General features: G+C 47.5%; 1 protein-coding gene and 1 long non-coding RNA gene across 3 annotated transcripts in view; one reads left to right on the plus strand and one right to left on the minus strand.

Moving 5' to 3' along the window:
- The window catches only part of TTYH1 (tweety family member 1), a 67,913-nt gene that overhangs the window by 13,375 nt on the left and 32,615 nt on the right, over positions 1 to 21,923 (plus strand). For both annotated transcript variants that reach the window (XM_083411622.1, XM_083411623.1), the window contains exon 2: positions 10,564 to 10,736. In XM_083411622.1, the coding sequence (XP_083267748.1) occupies positions 10,564 to 10,736 (173 nt within the window). The remainder of the gene's footprint in view (positions 1 to 10,563; positions 10,737 to 21,923) is intronic.
- On the minus strand, positions 9,575 to 16,642 carry LOC310663630. The gene is made up of 4 exons (XR_014504549.1): positions 15,318 to 16,642; positions 14,011 to 14,121; positions 11,926 to 12,130; positions 9,575 to 9,770 (listed from the first exon to the last, which is right to left on the minus strand). It is a non-coding gene; the product is annotated as an uncharacterized lncRNA (long non-coding RNA).

Below are 21,923 nucleotides of genomic sequence, written 5' to 3' on the forward strand. Positions count from 1 at the left end.
TGAGCGCCGCAACCCCAGAGTCGGCCACGACTGGACCTAATGGTCAGGGTCCCTTTACCTTTACTTTTCCCTTACTTGGTGTGGATGGCCAGTCGAAGCCATTCCCGGGTGCAGCTGCTGTCGCATGCTGACAGCTCCTAGGAGCCACAGGGGAGAGCTGAGTGCAGGATGGAGACCAAAGGTGGACAATCTGCCCCAGAAGGAGCGTGACGTGGCCTTCCCCTAACACCCCATACACCCCATTACGTTAATGAGCAGTAAATAAACAGTGATGAAAATGTTCCCCTGGGGAAGCTGCTTCTCTGAATCACCCATAGCCATATACAAGACACACAGAGCACGTTCCTCCATCCAGTCTTTTTTGAAATCACATGCAGAGCTACTTTGTAACAAGAGTGGGGGTCATCACGTGGGGATTGTGTCCCACTGATGACGACAACAACAAAAAGACAACAAAACAACAACAACAGGCTGGTTCACACCAGCTGAGAGATTTGGCTTTGGGATTAGGAGACTCAAATATTTGAAAGTGCTTTTTAAAACAATCGGATCAAATTAGCTGGATTAATGAGTGTCAGGGGATCTGTGAATTCATTCTGGATGGGGAGGGGGGAGAACAGTTTTCTGCATCCCTCTAATAGCTAAAGGCTTTCCTCTTGCATCCTACCCCCTTCACTAACAGTCTTATTAATTAATAGATTCAATTAATCAGCTAATTCATTTATTTGCCTTCCATTGATTGATTGATTTATCCATCCATCGCTCCCCTGATCCCTTTTGTCTTCTGCATTTTCCCTTTCTCCATTCACAAGTATCGCCATCAGGTTATCTTTCTGTCTCTGCAACAGACTGAAACAGGCAGGTGGATTTATGCAGTAAAGATAACCCAGCCGTAGAGAACAGGCTTTGCATGCAAAACTCCCCAGCTTCAATCTCTGGCATTTCCAGGTTACAGCTCTGGCTGGGGCTGAAGGGAGTTAGGAGTCTAACACACCTGGAGGGCACCAGATGAAGGAAAGCAGCTCTAGAGACCTACGGTGCAGCTCCCATCATCCTGAGCCATGGCCATGCTGGCTGAAGTTGATGGGAGTTGGAGTCTCACCACTCTGGAGGTCCACAGCATCTCCCATCCCTAGAGTAGACACTTACTGAGCTTTGGACCAGTGATGTGATTTGGTAGAGGGCAGCTTGCTACTCTCTATGGCAGGAAGGGGAAGAGGATGGGCAGGGGGACTAGGAGAGAGATTGAGTGGGGAGGAGTTTCAACAAGTGGATGATGATGATGATGATGATGATGATGATTATCATCATCATTAACTTATTACCATTTATTTATTATTACAGTATCTCCACTTATTAATCGCCTTCTACACAATCATCTCAAGGCCGTCACCTACAACAGAAACAGCTAAAATAATAAATAATAATAATATTTTTTTATTTATATCCCACCCTCCCCAGCCGAAGCCAGGCTCAGGGCGGCTAACAACAATAAAATAATACAACATTCTAAAATCATTTCATTATAAAATTAATTAATTCAAAATGAGGTTTTAGGGTTTTTTTTAAATAAAATAAAACCAGCCAATGCCTTTAAAACCAAACTTAAACAATTTAAATTAGACACTTGGGGCAAAACATTGGGAAAGTTTGTTGGAACAAACATGTATCCAAGTGTTTCTGAAAAGTGCAAATAGTAAGTTCCTGTCTTATTGAGACAGGGGTGCTACTCCAGAGTACATGTGTAGCCACACTAAAGGTTTTGTTCTGAGTTACTGCAGAGTAGGCTTCTGAGAGACAGTGGTACCTTGGTTCTCAAACTTAATCCGTTATGGAAGTCCGTTCCAAAAGCAAAGCGTTCCAAAACCAAGGCGCAGTTTCCCATAGAAAGTAATGCAAAATGGATTAATCTGTTCCAGGCTTTTAAAAACAACCCCCAAAACACAATTTAACATGAATTTTACTATCTGACGAGACCATTGATCCATAAAATGAAAGCAATAAACAATGTACTACAGTCACACAATCAATCAATCAGTAGCTGAACTGGTTTGACACAGTCGCAAAAACAAAACAAAAAGAGCTGTAAAAACAAAAACGCAAAATAAATAGCAAAAACAGGCAGAGCTCAGCATAACTCTCAAAACGGAAGTGTGGCACTCAAAACAGAAGCATAGCACTCAAAACGGAGCACATTTGGCTTCTGACAAAGTTCACAAACTGAAACACTGATTTCCAGGTTTGCAGTGTTTGGGTTCCAAGTTGTTTGAGTACCAAGAAGTTTGAAAACCAAGGTACCACTGTATGTGGAATTTGAGGAAGAAACTTTCCTATAGACCACGGGGAACTAATGGATCATTTCCTTTGCCTCAGTATGGTTAAGGGTGGGGTAGGGGCAAGATCTCTGGGTTCTACACAAGCTACAGGCTTGTGTGAAGAAGGGGTGCATGCGTGCGCTGTCTCAGTCTTAGCCTTTGGTTGTTGCAGTTTTGTGTTTCCAAGTCCCCGTAGTTGTGGAGACAAAACCCTGCTTGGGTCATTACAACAGGCGGCTTAGAAATTAAGGTGACTACATTTGTGGGTGGGCAGATACAACTGGGTCCTCAAGGATGTAGTTCTGTTCATGCTCTATAACCATGAAAATGTGGATTGTGGATGGGGGGGGAGGGTTTTACCTGCAGAACTGACCCCCTGCCCACCCATTCACCAAAATTTCTGAACAGAACCTGAAGGGACAAGTTGCACCTGCATAGACTTTGGCTGCTCTGGTGGGAACCCTCTGAAAAACGGGGTCCCCAACCAAACCTGTAGAGCCTCAACTGAACACCCAAAGGTGAGGGTGGTGGCCGTGGGCATGATCCGATGGATCATGAATGGGGTGTTGTGCCGCCAACTTCAGTTTGCCCTCAGCCAGCCCGTACCTGCCTGCCTTCTTTTTACAACATGTTCAGGGGGTGGCATTGCCTGTCAGTTCCCCCCTCTCAGTCTCAGTACAGTGGTACCTCAGGTTAAGCACTGAATTTGTTCTGGAAGTCTGTTCTTAACTTGAAACTGTTCTTAACCTGAAGCACCACTTTAGCTAATGGGGCCTCCTGCTGCTGCCGCGCCGCCGGAGCACGATTTCTGTTCTCATCCTGAAGCAAAGTTCTTAACCTGAAGCACTATTTCTGGGTTAGCGGAGTCTGTAACCTGAAGCGTATGTAACCTGAAGCGTATGTAACCTGAGCTACCACTGTACTGTCCTTGTCAAACGCAGCAGGGAGGAGGAAGATGGGGGCAAACCTAGAGTTAGCTTGCTCTGTCCCCTCGTTGGCTCTGGCACCACCTACTGTTGGCCTCCTTGCCTTCTGCTCCACGGATGCTTCACCAGCCACCACAGGTACATGTTTCAACATCTCCCCTATCCACACCTTTCTATCCAGACATTGGGGAGGGGGAGAAATGCCCCCAGGCATTTCTTATTTGTGCATTTGGGGGTGAAAATGTAGGTCCTGGCTTTATGGAGCCAGTGTGGTGGTGTAGCTTTGGACGGGGGGTGGGGGATGGGGAGCTGGGTTAGGTGTGAATCCCTGCTTGGTCTATGAAGCTCAATTGCTCCCTCCCTGATCAATTTACCTCACAAGATTGTTGTGAGCAAGGGTGTAGCAACTTGAATAAAATATGGGGGGGTGGCATAATTGGTCACAAGACACAAGACAATACCCTGCATAATTGGTCACAAGACACACTATTTGAATGGCATCGCCCATGAATTCTGAGGAGGCTTGGCCCCCTAAAATATTTTATGAGGGAGCCAAAGGGACCTCAGCCCCCCCAAGGAATTGGCACCTATCCTTGTGAGGGCAAATGGGGCTAATAGCATCAGCATACAAAGCCTTGAGCTGCTCAGGTGTGTATGAGTGTGAGGGGGAATGAATGGAGGCAGCACCCAGGTAAGCGCCGGGAGATCTATCCGAGGCCTCTCTCATCTTTGCTTTCCTGGTAGTGCTCAGTCCTTCAAAAACCGTTTAGAGGCCCATTACGTTAAATTAATTATGTCTATAACAGATGTCTCTGGTGCCAGAGGGAAAACAAACACATTCAGGGAGGCAACTGCGGAGCTGAGCTAGGGCTGGAGTGCGGGGCCAGAGAGGCCCCAGACGACCACCCAGGAAGCAGCAGGAAATGGTGTTAAAATGCAAAAACTGCACATGCTCAGAGTCTTTATTTTTTAAAAAAATAAAAAAGAGGGTTGCTTTTTTGCTCGCTTATTGCAAGCAACATCAGCAACGTGGGAGCGGCTGCGAAGCATGAAGCAGCGGAGGTGGCGGGAGAGCGCAAGGCTCTTAACGGTGCGCCTCGCCGGGATGCGCAAAGGCGGCCCCGGGGGTCTCCGGGGACCCGGCTTCGAAGGCGCGGGAGCCGAAGCAAGCAGCCCGCGCGGTGGCAACGACCTGCGGCACCCTGGGGCTGCACCCGCTCGCGTGCAGCTACCCGTGGGAAGCCGCCGCCCCTGCCGTGGGCAGCTCCGGGAGCTAGGAGCGCCATCCCGGCCTGCGGGTGAGGGGGCGGGAGTTTGTGGCGGCGGCAGCAGCAGCAGATTCCCTCCCAGCGCCAGCGAGGAGGCGAACGCTGTGACTGCTGATATGTAGGTCAGGCTGAGCCTCAAAGCAGCAGCTGATCCACTCTGTGTGTGTGTGTGTGTGTGTGTGTGTGTGAGAGAGAGAGAGAGAGAGAGAGAGAGAGAGAGAGAGAGAATCGCGTTTATCTATCCATCTCTCTTCTTTCCGCCCTCCCTACTTCTATCTGATTGCTGCTCCATCTTTCTCGAGATGGGAGGGAGTCGTGTGTGGAGGGGTCATCTTCTCAGAGACACTCTTGTTTCTCTCTTCCTCTCTCTTACTGGTAATAGTAATAATAATAATATGTTCATTATACCCTGCCCATCTGGCTGGGTTTCCAATAGAATATTAAATATTAAAAACACAATAAAACATCAAACATTTAAAATTTTTTCCTAAACAGGTCTGCCTTCAGGTGTCTTCTAAAAGTCGAACAGTTGTTTATTTCCTTGACATCTGATGGGAGGGCATTCCACAGTGTAGGTGCCACCCCCGAGAAGGCCCTCTGCCTGGTTTCCAGTGACACCGAAAACAATACCTGGAGCCCTGACTCAAAACACCTTCCTTAATCCCCACACAGAGCCCATCAACTCATTTGATTTAGCTATCCATGGGCAGCTGCCTCCCCACCTAAATCAAGCGAATCAATAAAAATACTTAACTGAGGTCCTGCCCCCCCAACATGAAGCCTGCCCTCCCTTCCATAAATCCCATGTAGCTATCCCTCCCTTGAAAGCACAATTTCTTCCTGTTCCGTCCATCCCTACATTCATAGGAGCCTATTCATAGGGGCTGTGGGGGCTTCATCCCCAACAATAAAATATTTGAGGGAGCAGGGCCCCCACAAAGTTCATGGGTACTCCCATTCAAATGGTGTGGGTGCACTGCGTCATGTGATCGGTTATGTGGGGCAGGGCTTACCAGGACCCCCACAATATATTTATTCAAGTTGTCACCCCTGCCTTAGCTACATTGTTCGTCCTTTTTCATTCTGCTCTTCCTCCAAGGAATTTACAGTGGTGTACAAGATTCTCCCTCAGCCCATGTGATCGGTCACATCCATGCTGCACATTTAACGCACGTGGCTTCCCCCAAAGAATTCTGGGAATGGTATCTTCTTCGCAGTGCTGTGAATTGTCACACCATGAGGGGTAAAAACTGCAGTTCCCGGTATTCCATGTGCATTAGGGACCCCTGACCATTAGGTCCATTCGTGACCGACTCTGGGGTTACGGTGCTCATCTTGCATTATTGGCCGAGGGAGCCGGCGTACAGCTTCTGGGTCATGTGGCCAGCATGACTAAGCCGCTTCTGGCGAACCAGAGCAGCGCACGGAAACGCTGTTTACCTTCCCACCAGAGCGGCACCTATTTATCTACTTGCACTTTGAGGTGCTTTCAAACTGCTAGGTTGGCAGGAGCAGGGACCGAGCAATGGGAGCTCACCCTGTCACGGGGATTCGAACCGCCGACCTTCTGATCGGCAAGCCCTAGGCTCTGTGGTTTAACCCACAGCGCCACCCACGTCTCTCATTCCATGTGCATTAAATGTGTGTTAATGCATAGTGTGCTGGGATAATTTTCACTACAGCCCTGTGAGGTAGGATAAGATTTGGCTACTGAGCTCTAGAGGCCACATGTAGGATTTGAACCTGGTTCTGCCTGCTTTAACCACTACACCCCACACTGGATTGATAAAAAGAGGGCAATGGGGAAATATCGAAAGGTTTTCTTCATCCTGGCTTTCCTGAAAATAGAAGCATCAGGTGGCTTGATTTTTTAAAATAAAAAAAAAACCATAACTAAGAATAAAAGCAGATTAAAATACAATATAGATTATGGTTTCAAAAACAGCAGCATTGAACAAATATTCAAAAAGGGGGGGGAAACTTCACCCCCTTGACAAAAACCCCCTCCCTTTACAACTGGCGAAACTCCCTCTCCCTTTCCACCTGACCAGTTATCCCCTTTACAGCTTGCTCAGGACTTTGTCCTTCTCCCTTTACACCTCACGCCCTCCCAAAAACAAAATCCCTCCCCCTCACAGCTCTTCAACCCCCTTTTCACACGTTGCCAAACTCCCCCCCCCCCATCTACATCTCACCACCATTCTTGGTGGGGGGTGGGGTGGAATGAAAGGGAGAAAGCCCCTTCATTCATCCTCCAACCCCTCTGCCTTGGTTGCCTCTCAAAGAGATGGAGAAGCCAGCATTCATGTAGCAAAGACAGCAGGTAGCAGTGGTGGGAGCATGGGGGGGGGGGTGAAAGAGAGAAAAAAGCTTCCCCCCCCACATTTACCCCTGCTGCTGCCACACAAAAATCGAGAAGGAACCCTGCATTTTAAAATGCAGCCTTTTCTGCCTTCTTCTGACAGCAGCAGCCAGTGGTAGCACCAAGGAGTGCGGAGGGGTGTGTGTGAAGGGGAGATCACCTTTCTTCCCTTCCTCCCTACCAGTGGGAACTGCCTGCTTCCTTGCTTCCTCCTCATTCTCACTCTCAACTAACTCATTTCCATGCTGTTTGACTTGTAGTACAGCGTAGATGAGCTACAGAGGAACAGCCAGGACAGGCTGTTGCAGCCCTCCAGCGTCTGTCCTGCTCTGATGCTTTTTCTTCATCCTCAGATGTCTTGTGCTGCTGAGGCTGAAAGGATGGTATTGATGTGAGGTGCACAGCAGAGCGTTGCTGGTTGGTTGCCCTGCCCTGTTCCGGCTGTTCTTCTGTCGCTCGCTGGGGCCACCTGCTTGCTTGCTTGCCAGCCAGCCAGCCAGCCAGCCAGCCAACCTACCTGGGCTGACTGCTTGCAGTTCTGTCACCACACTGCAGTTTGCGAGGCCACCTATTGGCGGCCACACAAACAGGAGCGTGACGACATCTTTGCAATTTTATTATAGAGGCCATCCACAGTTAAAAGTGGTGTATGTAGAGCTATGTCTGCATGTACAGCTGTACAGTGGTACCTCGGGTTATAGACGTTTCAGGTTACAGACGCTTCAGGTTACAGACTCCGCTAACCCAGAAATAGTACCTTGGGTTAAGAACTTTGCTTCAGGATGAGAACAGAAATCGTGTGGTGGTGGCGCAGTGGCAGCAGCAGGAGGCCCCATAAGCTAAAGTGGTACCTCAGGTTAAGAACAGTTTCAGGTTAAGAACGGACCTCCAGAATGAATTAATTTCTTAATCCGAGGTACCACTGTACGTTTTCTGAGGGAAGGGAATGGATAGCTGTGTGTGTGAAGCAGAGTCTCAGATGCATCCTCATTCCTGGGACTGGTGATGCTTTCAGTCCTTGAAAGGCCGGCAAGTGTAACCAACTGACCCCCCCTGACCCCTCCAGCCGCTCCCTCTGGCCCTGCCAGCTGCCGTGGGCACAGATTGTGGTGTCTAAGCCTGAGGCAAATTGTCAGATTGCCTGTAATCTGTTTGTTTGTATCTTTGCGGAATGGGAAGGGAGGGCCCAGCGAGGCAGATAAACACTTCCCTCCATCCACATCTCTTGTTGTGATGCCTCGGGCGGCACCAGCAAGCAGGGTAGGGTGTGCCCTGCTGTTACTCTGAGCCTTGGTGTCATGCAGAAAAGCTGTGGAGCAGCTGCAGTGTGTGTGTTTCTGCGTAAGTGTGCACGTGCGTGCATGCGTCAGGAGTGGTAGAGGAGTAGATGAGACAGAATTAACACTGCCAGGGTCCACTGGAGTCCCGATGCCCCTCCTTTAGCACCTGAAGGTTGGGAGATATTCAGAAAGCATCCAAAGGACTCTTCTTAAAGATGCGTGCAAATTTCATTCTTCGGTATTTGTGTGGTGGGATTCTGTAGGTAGGCCCAGCGCCAACTCTTCATTTTCTGTGTCAGTAAAAAAATAACACATGCCAGCCTTTGTGCTTCCAAATTCTCAAGTCCTGAGCGCTGATGAAGCTGCAAGTTTGCACAGAAAGCTTGATTTTGTGCAAGTCTGCTCTGAAAGAAGCGCAAGCGTGTTTAATTGGGCTTAATGCCAGGTACATGCGCACATAGGATTGTAGTAGTTTTCATGTTTCTTCTCATTTTATCTTTAGTGTGCATAGTGTTTTGCAATGCACAAGAGCTTTAAGGAGCTTATGATCTCAAACAGGTGTGGGGAACGTCAATATGTTGCTGAACTTTCACTCCCCATCACCAGCTCCTGCAAGCATGGTCAGTAGGCAGGGATGGTGGGAATTGTAGTTCAACAACGTTGGGAGGCCCACGGGTTAAGGGAGACAGTGGAGGACGGAGGGGGATGGACAAAATCGTAAGCAAGGAGACAATATTCACTTATTTCAACTGTATATACTGTACCTCAATGACTTGTATACAACAGATAAAAGGTAAAGGTACCCCTGCCCGTACGGGCCAGTCTTGACAGACTCTAGGGTTGTGCGCCCATCTCACTTAGGCCGGGGGCCAGCGCTGTCCGAAGACACTTCCGGGTCACGTGGCCAGAGTGACAAGCTGCATCTGGCGAGCCAGAGCCGCACATGGAAACGCCGTTTACCTTCCCGCTAGTAAGCGGTCCCTATTTATCTAGTTGCACCCAGGAGTGCTTTTGAACTGCTAGGTTGGCAGGCGCTGGGACCGAACAACGGGAGCGCACCCTGCCGCAGGGATTCGAACCGCCGACCTTTCGATCGGCAAGCCCTAGGCACTGAGGCTTTTACCCACAGCGCCACCCGCATCCCGATACAACAGATACTTATATGTAATTTAGCTTACAGAAAGTGGGCTATGAGGACTGAAGAATGGTGTGGTATGAAAGCCTGCCCAGGGAAATCAGGTTTTGAAGGAGGGATTCTAGACCCTGTTCCTGCAGAATTGAGATTGCAATAGATTTAGTATTTAATTTTTATCCCACTTTACCAAATAGCTCCAAGTGGCTTTCAATCTTCTTCTTCTTTTTAAAAAAGAAGAAGAATCAATAACACAATTAAGCATTAAAAAAAACACAACAAACACAAAACTAGAGTTCAAAAGCACTTTGCCAAACCCCAAAAGATCACACACAGATATGTAGACCTCCAGAAGGCTGCAGCTCATAAAAATTCACTGAATGTTTTCCTGCAGTGGAAGTCCTTTCATGTTTCCTGAAAGATTTGAAGCTCTGGCTGTGGTGTGCCTTTTAATGCATTTTTGATATTCATGGCTCACCTTTCGTTTCTGAAAGAAAATCCCAAGCCAGCTTCATACGTAAGCAGTAAAATCCACACTAAAGCAGAGCAGAGGGGGAGGATTGCCCCCCCCCAATTTTTCTGCAAAGTTGGATATTCAACAGCCTCAAAATATTATTATTATTTTGTTTTTTCTCCTTTCCAAAAAGAAAGAGGCGAAAGTTGCCCCAACAAACTCCATGAAAGGAAAGAAGCATGTTTTGCAGGGTTTGTTTGTTTGCAGTGAGGAGGTACCTATAGGACCATAGGAGGGAGTGAACAGGGGAAAAAAATTCTCCCCCTCTCTGCTCAACGCAGAGCAAAGCGGCAGGAGAAACTGGCGAAAGCAACGCGAAGCCTCTGGAGCGCGGGGGGAGCTCTCCCTCTGCGCTTTGGAGGCTTCACATTACTATCGCTGAAGCCAAGGAGCCTACATTTGCACCATAGGATGCACACACATTTCCCCTTAATTTCTGGAGGGGGGAAAGTATGTCCTATAGAGCGAAAAATACGGTATATGGGAAGAGGGCAAAAGCAACATTACGATAGCAGTATAGAAAGTGTTTGCAAGCATGGCTATGCAGGGAGGCATAACTACTGCACCCTCTGTATACCGCCTCTTAAACACATCTTCTCATTCCTAAGGCCTAGAAACTTGGCAAAGGAAGGAGGGTTGTGCAGCTCATGTTTGATGACTACGACACGGATTGTCCTGTTTCCCCAGACATGCTGATAAACTACAGGCCAAAGATCAGCCGCCCCATTCCTTTCACTTCTTTTTCTCGTCTCTGCTCTCGCTCCAGGCATTGCTGTTTCTGGCTAGCGTCTCAGGCCTGTGCTTTGCCATCAGCCTAGTTCTCATCTGTGTCTACCTGATCCGCTTCTGCTGCTGCAGCAATGAAGATGACGAGGAAAGCAAGACGCAAAGGGTTTGCTGTGTCACCTGGAGCTGTGTGGCGGCTGTTATCGTCTGCTGGTAAAGGGAGACTCCTACCCCCACCCCACCCCCGAAAGCTTGTCAGTCCTCCAGGATAGAAATGGTACTCCTTACAGAAGGGGGAAAGGGCAGAGCGAAACATAAGGCGCCAGGGACCTTAAACAAGACACCTGGCAGCAAAACCCAGTAGCTTTACTTCTTCCTTGGGGTAGTTTATCGCTCACAGAACTACAATTCCCAATACCCTTCATAAACCAGAGTTCTAGGATTCCTTGTAAAGTCATTGGCATTACATGTATGATCTCTCGGTGTGTTGCGGCCTGCTTTGTTCAGTCCCTCGGTGTTTAACCTGAGGTAAACAACCTGAGATCTGAGCTGGAGTCTTCTAGAAGGGAAAGAGCTCCAGTCCCGTTCTACACCCGCCCTCCCCCCCCCCATAAGCCTACAAAGGAAAGGCTGAAAAGCCTGCGCTCTCATCCAGACCTTAACACTGGAATATTATTGCATTCCCTGCTTCTTTCAGGCCTCTGACGGTTCGCTCCTGTCGTCTCTCACACTAGATGCCCATTCGCCCCCTCATCATCTCCACCCCCTTCCCCCCCCCTAAGCTGAAGTCACAATGGGTCTCTTGTTCCACGGGGAGAATAGGAAATTGTGTCCCATTCTCTCTATCCCGTCACAGCCTCGCCAGGCCCCTTTGTCTGTTTGTTATTCCAAGCCCTGAACTCCTTGCAACACACACATACACCCCCAGCCCTGCCAACAACAGTTGTCTCTGCCGTCATTACCCTACCCCTAGAGCGTACACACACACACACACACGGACTTCGCCGTAACGTGCAGGATTTGAAACACACCATTGTCGTTCCCCTCTCTCAAAGGCAGAAATCCCCTTTGCCAGAGGCCAGGAAAAGCGTACCCTCCCAATATTTCACAGATGAGAATTAGGAGGATTGTGTACCTATAACAGTTAGGGTGTATATGATATAACAGTGTTTGAGTTGCTCTACAAACACACCAGCTGTGTTCTGTCCATATGAAACACCTCTACAGAGTCACTCTCGTTTTCGTGAATTTGCCAAAGCCAAAGCTGGCTGTGAACAGCACCTACTGGCCAGTACTGTGACGTCACAAATCTACTCTTCTCATACACATCCCCCCACTTCCACGGAGCAGGTTTGCAATGCCTTATCAGTTTTATTTATTTATTATCATATTTATATCCCACCTTATCTCCAGGGAGCTCAACGTGGCATGCATAGTTCTCCCTGCTCTCAATTTTATCCTCACTGTGAGGTAGGTTAAGGCTAAGGCTGGACATAGCCCAAAGTCACCCAGTGAACTTCATTGCTGAGTGGTGATCTGAGCCTTGGTCTTCATGGGTCCTAGTCCAGCACTCTGACCACTGCACCACACTGATTAAATTGACTGTGCTTTAAAACAAGCAAATAAACGGCACCGAATTAATATTTAGGTGACTAAACATATATGCTTCACTTAAAAATAAATTAATCCAAAAGTGAATAACCTACCGGAATCCTAGCAAGAGTGGTGACAGTATCTGTGTACACACCAAGCTTTTAAAACACATCCCCCACCCACTCAAAGAATCCTAGGCACTGTAGCTTACGCTGCGCAGAACTATAGTTCCCAGTAGCCTTAAACTGCAGCTCCCAGGTTTCTTGGGGGAAAGAACATGCTTTAAACCTATGGTGCGTATGGAGCTGTTCAGTGGTGTATCTCATTTCTCCCTTGGGTTCCTTTAAAGAAGGGAGAATCTGCTAGTTCTCCTGTTGTTCTTGCTTATTCCCACATCAAATGTCACTACCTGAGTGCTTGTCAGCAGCACACCCTGTTAAAGAAAACGCCCCCCACCTGCTGTACAGTGTATTCATTCATTTACTATGCAATTGCATGTTCTACACTGGTTTCCGAAGGAGGGTGTGCGCTGGTAGAATAATCATGACGGTTTCCTTTTTGGAAAGCTTAAGGATTGTCTTAGCAGAATGTTTAAGCTCCAAATGGATCTGGTTGTACTTATTATAGAAAAGTAGCAACTCAAACACGTTCAGCAGCATTTGCTAACTAGGCACCAGCAGATGGAAGGAAAGCAGTGCAGTTGCCATTTCTGGTCCAAGTTCGTGCCTTGACGTGCATGTGGCATGGGTGCTCGAAGCAGGGAGGCATCTGTTCCCCACTCTGATATTTAACCATCAGAGGCCTGGAACCTGCATAACTAGAGTACATGTATGTGCATACAACAACCACGTTGTACATATGCATCTCAGACATGTCCCCAAAACAAGGAACAGGTTCAAGATAAATAGGGTGGTTTGCCAAGGACAGACAGCAGGACACATAGCAACTAAACCTCATAAATAGGATCAGTTGGGACCAAATGACAGGTGCTGTGGGAGACCTTAAGGTGAATTTCATGTGTGTGTGTGTGTGTGTGTGTGTGTGTGTGTGTGTAGGGGCTGTTGGGAGGCTGCTCAATGATGCCGCGTGTCAGTTTGGCTCTCGGAACATACTGTACAAAATCCCAACTTTAAGAAATCCTGGCTCCCAGTTCTCCTTTCCTTCCATTTCTGCAGCCTTTTAGATCTTGTTCCCTTTCTCTAGCATGGTTCCTTACTTTCCCCACCCCTGTTTTAACCTCCTTTTTTGATCCACAAGACCCCAGACTTCTTCAGTAAACCTAGAAACTCTAAACTAAAAGTATCCTTGTGCTTAAAATTCTTTCTCCGCCCTCATTTTAAATTGACAGTGATGTGCATCTCTCTCTCTGTCTCTCTCTCTCCCTCTTTCTGTCTCTGTCTCTCTCGTATATGCAATGACTAACACTCAGTATGGACAGACGGATGTCTGTGTGCACTACATGGTCTCCAAACCAATCTTTACAATATTAGTAACAAGAATGTCCTTGATCTTTTCCTTCTCCTCCCCCTAGAAACATGTTGGGTATGACTTTTCCCCTTAGACTACACACACACACACACGCACATACATCACAAAATTTACAAAGCCTTTATTAAACTGACAGTGTCAAATTCTTTTAAGTTCAGAGACTGTTGGATGACTGGCCCAGACAAGTGAGATCAGCAGAATTGCCCTATGATTCCTAGATTTCTCACTCAAAAATGAACTTCAAGGAGCTTGGCAGATACAGAGAGATGAGCCGCTCTGCAGATCCAAAACTAATTAGAACTTTCACATTGACAACGAGGCCTATTGTTAGGGTTCTGTTACCTCTGCCTCTTAGAATATTCCCCATGGCAAATCTGTGGGAGTCCCAGTTAATATTTTTTTTTACCTTTAGTGCCATCAAAAGCCAGTTCAGTGATGAAGCGAAGGACAATGGAACCATCATGATGATGTTACAGAGGATGATGGGCTGGCACACAATGCAGCTGTTTCTCTCCCCCTGTAAAATTTTGGTGCATGATCATAATAAGACAATTAGTAGTATACGCTGGCTTGGTTTGTATGTAATACGAAGCTAAACTATGGCTAGGTGTGAATAAATAAACATAGAGAGAAAATTGTGGCTGCTTCACGCTGCCCCATCCAAGCTACTGGGAGCTAAGCTGTGGTTTGGTTTAGTGTTAAGTCTGAACTTAGGCTCAGGGTTTGTCTCCCACAAGCAAACTGAGAGCAGAAAGCCAAGAAGGAAACTTAGTTACGGTTTGTGGTTTGTTTGGAGGAGAACAAACAACAGCCCAGGTTTGGATGAAACATCAAGCCAAACCATTAGCACCCGGTAGTATGACAGCAGTAGTACTGGAGGAGGAGCAAATGTTTTTTTCTAAATGTTTACCAGCACTCTTCCTCATCCTCACTAAGCTGTAGCTTGGCTTAGTGTTATGCATGAACTAGGCTGCAGAACAGAAATAGTTGGAAATGTGTAGTCTAAGGCAGCAGTTTCCAGTACAGTGGTACCTCGGGTTACAGACGCTTCAGGTTACAGACTCCGCTAACCCAGAAATGGTACCTCAGGTTAAGAACTTTGCTTCGGGATGAGAACAAAAATCATGTGGTGGCAGTGCGGCCGCGGCGGCAGGAGGCCCCATTAGCTAAAGTGGTACCTCAGGTTAAGAACAGTTTCAGGTTAAGAATGGACCTCCAGAATGAATTAGGTTCTTAACCCGAGGTACCATTGTACCTTCAGCCAATGAAAGCAGGCAGGCAGCCTCTCTCCAGAACACCAAACAAGTAGCCCTTTTGTCACTGTGTCACCCCTCCTCAGCAGCTTGGCTACTCCGGGTCCCCAGACCAGCTCCTGTGGTCCTGACGTCTCCAGGGATGGCATCTTAAAGTCAGTGCAGAGAATTCTGACCTAGATGGATTCAGCATAAGGCAACTTTCTCTGTCTCTATACACGCTCTCCTCTTTCTACCGGAACCCAAACGCTGCAGCAAATCTGCGCCAATGCATGTTCCCCATTTTCTCATTAGGGAAAACTAGCTCCTTTCCTCCCCTCCCCACACCTCCTCTTCCCAAGAACACCCCATCCCTGTCCTGATTTGACAAGGGTCGCATCGGGGTTCATTCCCAGCCGCTTTGGGAACGAGCCCAGCAACCACAAAAAAAATAAGGCTCCCATTCATGCCAAGACTGTACCCATTCATGGCGGGAATAATGGCTCCTCTGTGTCCTTGGCCCCAATTGGGGTAGGTGGGGGAGCATGGGGGAAGAGTGCTTAAAGAGACCCTGCCCCACCACACAATCGCTCCAAATCCTCCCAACAGCACAGAGGCCCAACAATGGACTCGGGATCGGCCCATGGCGCGAGGAACAAAAGCTGTTGCTAAGGGGTTGCTAAGTGCTGGCTTCGGCCTTAGAGGAAGGCCCGTGCTTTACATACAGGCCGCACCATTTATGCTAATGACATTTTGTGGCCCCCACCTTGCTAGGGACGTTACTTAACCGTCATGAGCGACAGCCTGGGGTCATGGGTTCAAGACAGGGCGAGGATATTAATTATGAGATTGCCAGGTGTAATACAGGGGAAAGGCTCCTTTAACAGTTGTGTAGTGGAAGGAAGAATTTGAACAAGGGCAGCTTTTTCTGTTGTTTCTCCTGTCAGGAAAAAAAAAAGCTGCCCTTGCTGAAATTCTTCCTTCCAAAATACTCCCACCAATACAAGTATTAAAGGAACGCTGTGGCGTCCTTGCCCCCAGGTGTTTATTGTGAAGAACAAGCACTAACTACCACAGTGCTGCCTGTCTTGGTTCATTGGTAATGGTTTTCTCCAGGGTAGCAAGCCTCTCAACTGTGGTGTGTGGTCACAGCAAGGGTGTCTTCTCAGCTATGCCGAGTTTGCAGTGCTGATGAGAAACTCTGTTACTTGTGTGAGCAACCCTGGACAGTTAGCTTAAGGATGTGTGATGGAAGGCCAAGCTAGACATTAAACGGGAGCAGAGCGTAACAAGTCTCCCGGTTTTTGGTTTATTATTTTTAAAATGAAAAGCCATGGGAATCTGCAACTGGGAGCAGACAAACAGTGGGGGAGAAACTGTGAGTAACCAATTCTCCTCTGATTGTTTTTGCGCTCAAATTCGCCTGCAGCCCACAGAGGAAATATATATAAGCTCTCCCGAGGTAGAAAAACAGATTGGGGGAAGTAATTTTGATTTGAAAAAGCAGAGGGGAGGAAATAGTTAAGCAGCCTCCCTCCCTCTGCTGCCGTTTTTTCTACTCGAAACTGACAGCTTCCCATGGCCGCTTTTCATTTAAAAATAAATGGGAAGAGTGTAATATTGGCATTAAGACGCCCATATGCTGGCTGGGGGTTGTTAACTTCTTTTTTTCCTAACTCACTTCAGAATCTGATTCTCCTCTTGGACATGTAAACAAGCTGCTTGAGGTTGGTGTAAGTTCAGGGGTTATCTTAGGATAGTTAGTTGTGCAAGCAAGCTGCGGGAGCTATCTGAATAGCAGCCTGTACTAAGATATGTGAGCTATATACCACACCTCAAAAACATTCACATAGAAATGTTTTCCATTTGCTTTTTTATCGGAATGGAACTTGCTGCTTCCAAGCTTGTCCCTTGTGGCTGTAGTCCTGTTCTGTGGGGTGGTTGGCCTGTGTCACAAGTGCTATTCTCACACCAGGAGAGATCAGGTGGCCACTTATTCACTGCCAAAAAGAAGAAAAGCATCACTGGGGGAAACGGGGGCTTGGATTTGCATCGGATTTGCATGTGCTGATTTAGATGTACCTGTGCAAATTTAGATGTGGTTATTATAATTTCAACAGAAATACGATGCACCTCATCCTAGTGGGCAAGACTCTTGAAGAGGTGGCCTGTGATGGCGGTTGAGTCTGCTGTCCAAGTGCTAAGTCATGGGTGGGCAAACTAAGGCCCAGGGGCCATATCTGGCCCAATCGCCTTCTAAATCCGGTCTGCAGACAGTCCAGGAATCAGTGTGTTTTTACATGAGCAGAATTTCTGGGGAATTCTTTTATTTAAAATGCCTTTTATTTAAAATGCATCTCTGGGTTATTTGTGGGGCATAGGAATTCGTCCATCTCTCCCCCCCCCCCGAAATATAGTCTGTCCCCCGCAAAGGTCTGAGGGACAGTGGACCAGCTCCCTGCTGAAAAAGTTTGCTGACCCCTGTGCTAAGTGCTGATGGACAACTTCAAAGCTGCTCCTGCTCTCCCTCTCTTCTTATGGCTTTTTAAGCTGAATTTGGATCAGACAGATCTTCAGATGGAGAACTCTTTCAAATAGATGGTAGAGTCTAAAGAGGACTGTCCTCTGTAATGTAAGGATACATGGCTTTTCTAAATGGGCCTTGCACTCCTTTTTGCTTCTCCAGATGCCTCCCAACTGCCTGCTCCCAGGCTCAGTAGATTAGACACAAAGTCACTCCAAGACAGCTGAAAGCAAAGTGTGTGTACTTGTTTGCATGCATATATATAGTCTACTTAAGAGGCACTGTCCCAGGACTGTTTGGAGATGGAAATGGGTTGACAGAACCCTGAGCAGGAAGAGTTGAACCAATTGGACTACAGATGACAGAATGCATTTCTGTAGGTGGCAGAGCAACCCTTAAACCATTTAGAGCAGGGCTGGAAAGCTTTGTAAGCCTGAGGGCCACATTCCCTGCTAGGAAACCTCCTGGGGGCCACCCACCAGCGGTGAGCAAATGTAGGCAGAGCAATGAATGCCAATTTTACCTTTGCACAGCAGGCTAGTTTTCAAACGCACTTACCAGTACACCCTGCTCTGTATCCTTCAGCCAGGCAACCAAGGGCATTATTTTTTTTAAATGCTTTATTAGTTTTAAAAACAGAACAAAACAAATACAAGACAAGACAATACGCAGCAATCAACAAAAGGCAGTCCAAAATTAACACTCCATACATACCAAAAGAGAAAAGGGCATTATCAAAGGTCAAGGACACAGTCCAGCCAGGCAAAAAACAAGTTGAGGAGGGTGCAAAGCAGGGCCAGTGATATGTATGGCCTAGAAAGGAGTGTGGCCTCAGAGCCTGTGGTTCCCAATGCCTTGATTTAGAGCTATAAAGGCTGCAATCTGCACTTTGAATTGTGCTTGGAAACAGACTGGTAGCCTGCGAAGCTGCCACAAGCCCAGAACTGCTTCATCCAAATAACTGGCTCTGGTCAAAACCAGCCGCGGCACTTTGTACTAGCTCACATTTGTTACCGAAACATGACGGACTCCCTCTCATTAGCAGATTATATAGTAGATCCTTAGTACTTTGTACAGCGTTGGCGCTCGATGCCTGTACAAGTAGCAACAGAAACAGACCAACATTGCAGTGTTCTCTGGAACGAAGTCCTTTGCTGTTACAAAATTGTTCGTCTCTTGTTACTAGAACCTTTTCATTGCTTGTTGCTAGGTTATTGCTAGAACTTGAATGCAGTTACTACGTTTGTAGGCAGTTCTAACCAGAACTTACTACGCCCTTTCTAGATGAGGACATAGGAGGGGCCCTACTCGAATCAGGCCTATTTAGCCTAGCATTCCATTCTCACAGTGGCCCATGGGATGCCCAGGGAAAGACTGTAACTAGGAAACATGGCAATAGCGCTCTCCCATTCGTGATCCCCAGAAACTGGTATTCAGGTGCAGAGTGCCTCTGATGCTGGAGGCCATGCATAGCCATCATGCTCAGCTGCCATTCATAGCCTTGTCCTCCATGAATTTGTCTAATTCCTCTTTTTGGTGGTCTTCACTACATGTTTGTTACCCCCTTATTATTCCTCCATTACCATCCCCCTCATCGTGGGGTTTCTATGATTATTACTAGTTCCTTGTGCAGAAGCATAACTACATGGTTAGTAATTCCCCCTTGATGAAGCAGTATCTGTTTCATTCTTGTCATTCAAAAGCGCAATTAGTTAGTGGATTATAATTGGCCTGTAATCAGAAATAACACATGCTGGTTCCGTTTGCTCCCCCCCCCCCCCTTTCTAGAAAGCTGCAGAGGATTTTAATCCTATGTTTAGAGATCCCTGTGTAGCACATATTTGTAGTACCCTGCTTTTAATTAGCACCTTGGTGTTTGCTAGAACAGGATTTGCAAACTGGTGGTTTTCTAGATGGTGCTGGACTCCAGCTCCCATCATCCCAGACCACTGGACTTGCTGGTTGGGGTTGATGGGAGTTGGAGTCCATCATTCATCTTGTGGGCCTCGGGCCGTGCTGGATTAAACCCAGTGGAGGTCCCTAGGCAGTCAAAATCTGGGTGGAGGGGAGCCCTTGCAAATTATCTCCTAATACTTGGTTGTAATTTTCTTTCAAGATCAAATCAATATTATTTTGATCCGTTGTCATGGGCCCCCTAAAAGGTGTGGGGCCCATAGGCCGGTGCCTGCTCTGCCTATTTGGTAATATGGCCATGGCCTCAGGTTCCTTATCTCACATGTTAGCCTACAATGTTTAGAACATTACACTTTCCTATTGCTAGAATATTACTAGCTCCCCACCCGAAATGTTTCTTACTCTTTCTTGGACACTCATGCAGGCTTCTTGGCATGTCCTAGGGGACATGTTTACACTGCAGACATCTCTTTTATACCCGTTTAACTATGACAGCTTCCAGGAAGGAGTCCTGGGAGTTGGTGAGAGTGCTAGGGACTGTCTTGCTGCGGATGCTTCTCCCTGACCTTTCCATTGTCAAGATGCAGCCCTGCCATGCAGCAGGGCAAGTGACCTGCTTCATATTACACCAGGCATAGGCAAACTCAGCCCTCCAGATGTTTTGGGACTACAACTCCCATCATCCCTAGGTAACAGGCCGGTGGTCAGGGGTGATGGGAGTTGTAGTCGCAAAACATCTGGAGGGCTGAGGTTGCCTATGCCTGCATTACACCATGTGTGGAATTGTAGGTGAATTCAGAGGTTGGTTCCGAGTGGAGCAGCAAGACTTTAAAAAAGTGTTGGCAGTAGGGGGGCACTTGAGCTCTGCATCAAGCAGAAAAGTGTCTTGGGCCAACACTGATCATTCCCAGAGTTCACTGAAGATAGAACTGTACATTCTGTGTAGCTTTAGGACATGTTGGGGGAGGACTGTAGCTCAGCGTTAGGACATCTACTTTGCGTCCTGAATGCCCCAGGTTTCCATCCCAGGCACCTGCAGATGGGGATGGGAGAGACCTTGGACTGAAACCCCAGAGAGCTTCTGCCAGTCAGTATAGGCAATAATGAGCTAGATAGAGCAATGGCCTGACTCAGTTTAAGGCAGCTTGTTGTTGTTGTGAATTGTTTCATTTTATGGTTTTTAATGGGACGCGGGTGGTGCTGTGGGTTAAACCACAGAGCCTAGGACTTGCCAATCAGAAGGTCGGCGGTTCGAATCCCCGCGACAGGGTGAGCTCCCGTTGCTCGGTCCCTGCTCCTGCCAACCTAGCAGTTCGAAAGCACGTCAAAGTGCAAGTAGATAAATAGGTACCACTCTGGCGGGAAGGTAAACAGCGTTTCCGTGCACTGCTCTGGTTCTCCAGAAGCGGCTTAGTCATGCTGGCCACATGACTCGGAAGCTGTACGCCGGCTCCCTCGGCCAATAAAGTGAGATGAGTGCCGCAACCCCAGAGTCAGTCACAACTGGACCTAATGGTCAGGGGTCCCTTTACCTTTACCTTATGGTTTTTAATATTTTGTTGGTAGCCACCCAAAGTGGCTGGAGCAACCCAGTCAGATGGGCAGAACAACAACAACAACAACATTCCTGTGATCTTATATTTCCTGCTATTTGTTTTAGTTGCTTTTGTTTTAAATACAACGAAGCTGCCGAGGCTGCAATTTGAAGCACAAGACTGATTCCTGAAGATGAAAAGTCTCTCCTTTTCCAGCTACTTTTACCCCTCCTCAGAAAAAGTTTGGGATACCTGCATCTTTTGTCAACACGGGTAAAACAACAATAACAACCAAACAACAACAACAACAACGGCAACTTGTGAGGAGGGAAGTTTCTAGCACTGAAAAAACAGTGTAAGTGGGATAGTCATAGGAAACTCATCTCCTCTTGCCCCTCTATGCTGGTCTTCCAATTCACTTTGCAGCACAGATTTTTAAGCATCCAAAAACAGAATCATAGAGCTGCAAGAGAACTTGTTCCAACCCTGAGGCGAAGAGGGAGGAAAAAAACAGTTTAAGGCTGTGGCTGCAGAAACAGCCTAAGCTTAATTTCTCCGCCGCATTCAATCCCTGCTATCTCTGAACTAAGACTACATTTCACAGAACTGTCCGTCTCACCCCACACTGTGCGGATGGGTAACCTATGCGATCCCTTTGCTCTTTGGAGAGCATCGAAAGAGCGGGTGGCTAGGAGATATTTTTAGCATGAGGACCTTTATTCATCCAGCCCAGGGAGAAATAACCCTTCCAGACGGATAGGCGCGGGGGCTCCAGCAGCCAGATGCCACCCGTCCTCTGCACGGAAACCCGCCTGGAGCAGTAAATGGTCATTTGCTCATCCAAATGAAGTGCCAAGACGACTGACTGGGTCCTCTGGAGTGGTAGAGAGTTCTAGTGGACGGAAACAGGAAGAGGGCCGAGGGTCAGGAGGGGGAGATGAGTGGTTTGGGAGAACAGAGTAAGGCACCAGCAGCAACTACAAATCAAAACGGTATCTAGTGAGCATCACTGTCCCAAAGACAGAACAATCTTGCCACCAAACCCTAATGGAGCTATCTATGCTAGCCATCCAGAATTGTGGTGGAAACCTCTGGCCAGGGGTTGGGGGCAAAT

The sequence above is a fragment of the Podarcis tiliguerta genome (genome assembly GCF_965153285.1).
Source record: "Podarcis tiliguerta genome assembly, chromosome: 13".
Lineage (NCBI taxonomy): Eukaryota > Metazoa > Chordata > Lepidosauria > Squamata > Lacertidae > Podarcis > Podarcis tiliguerta.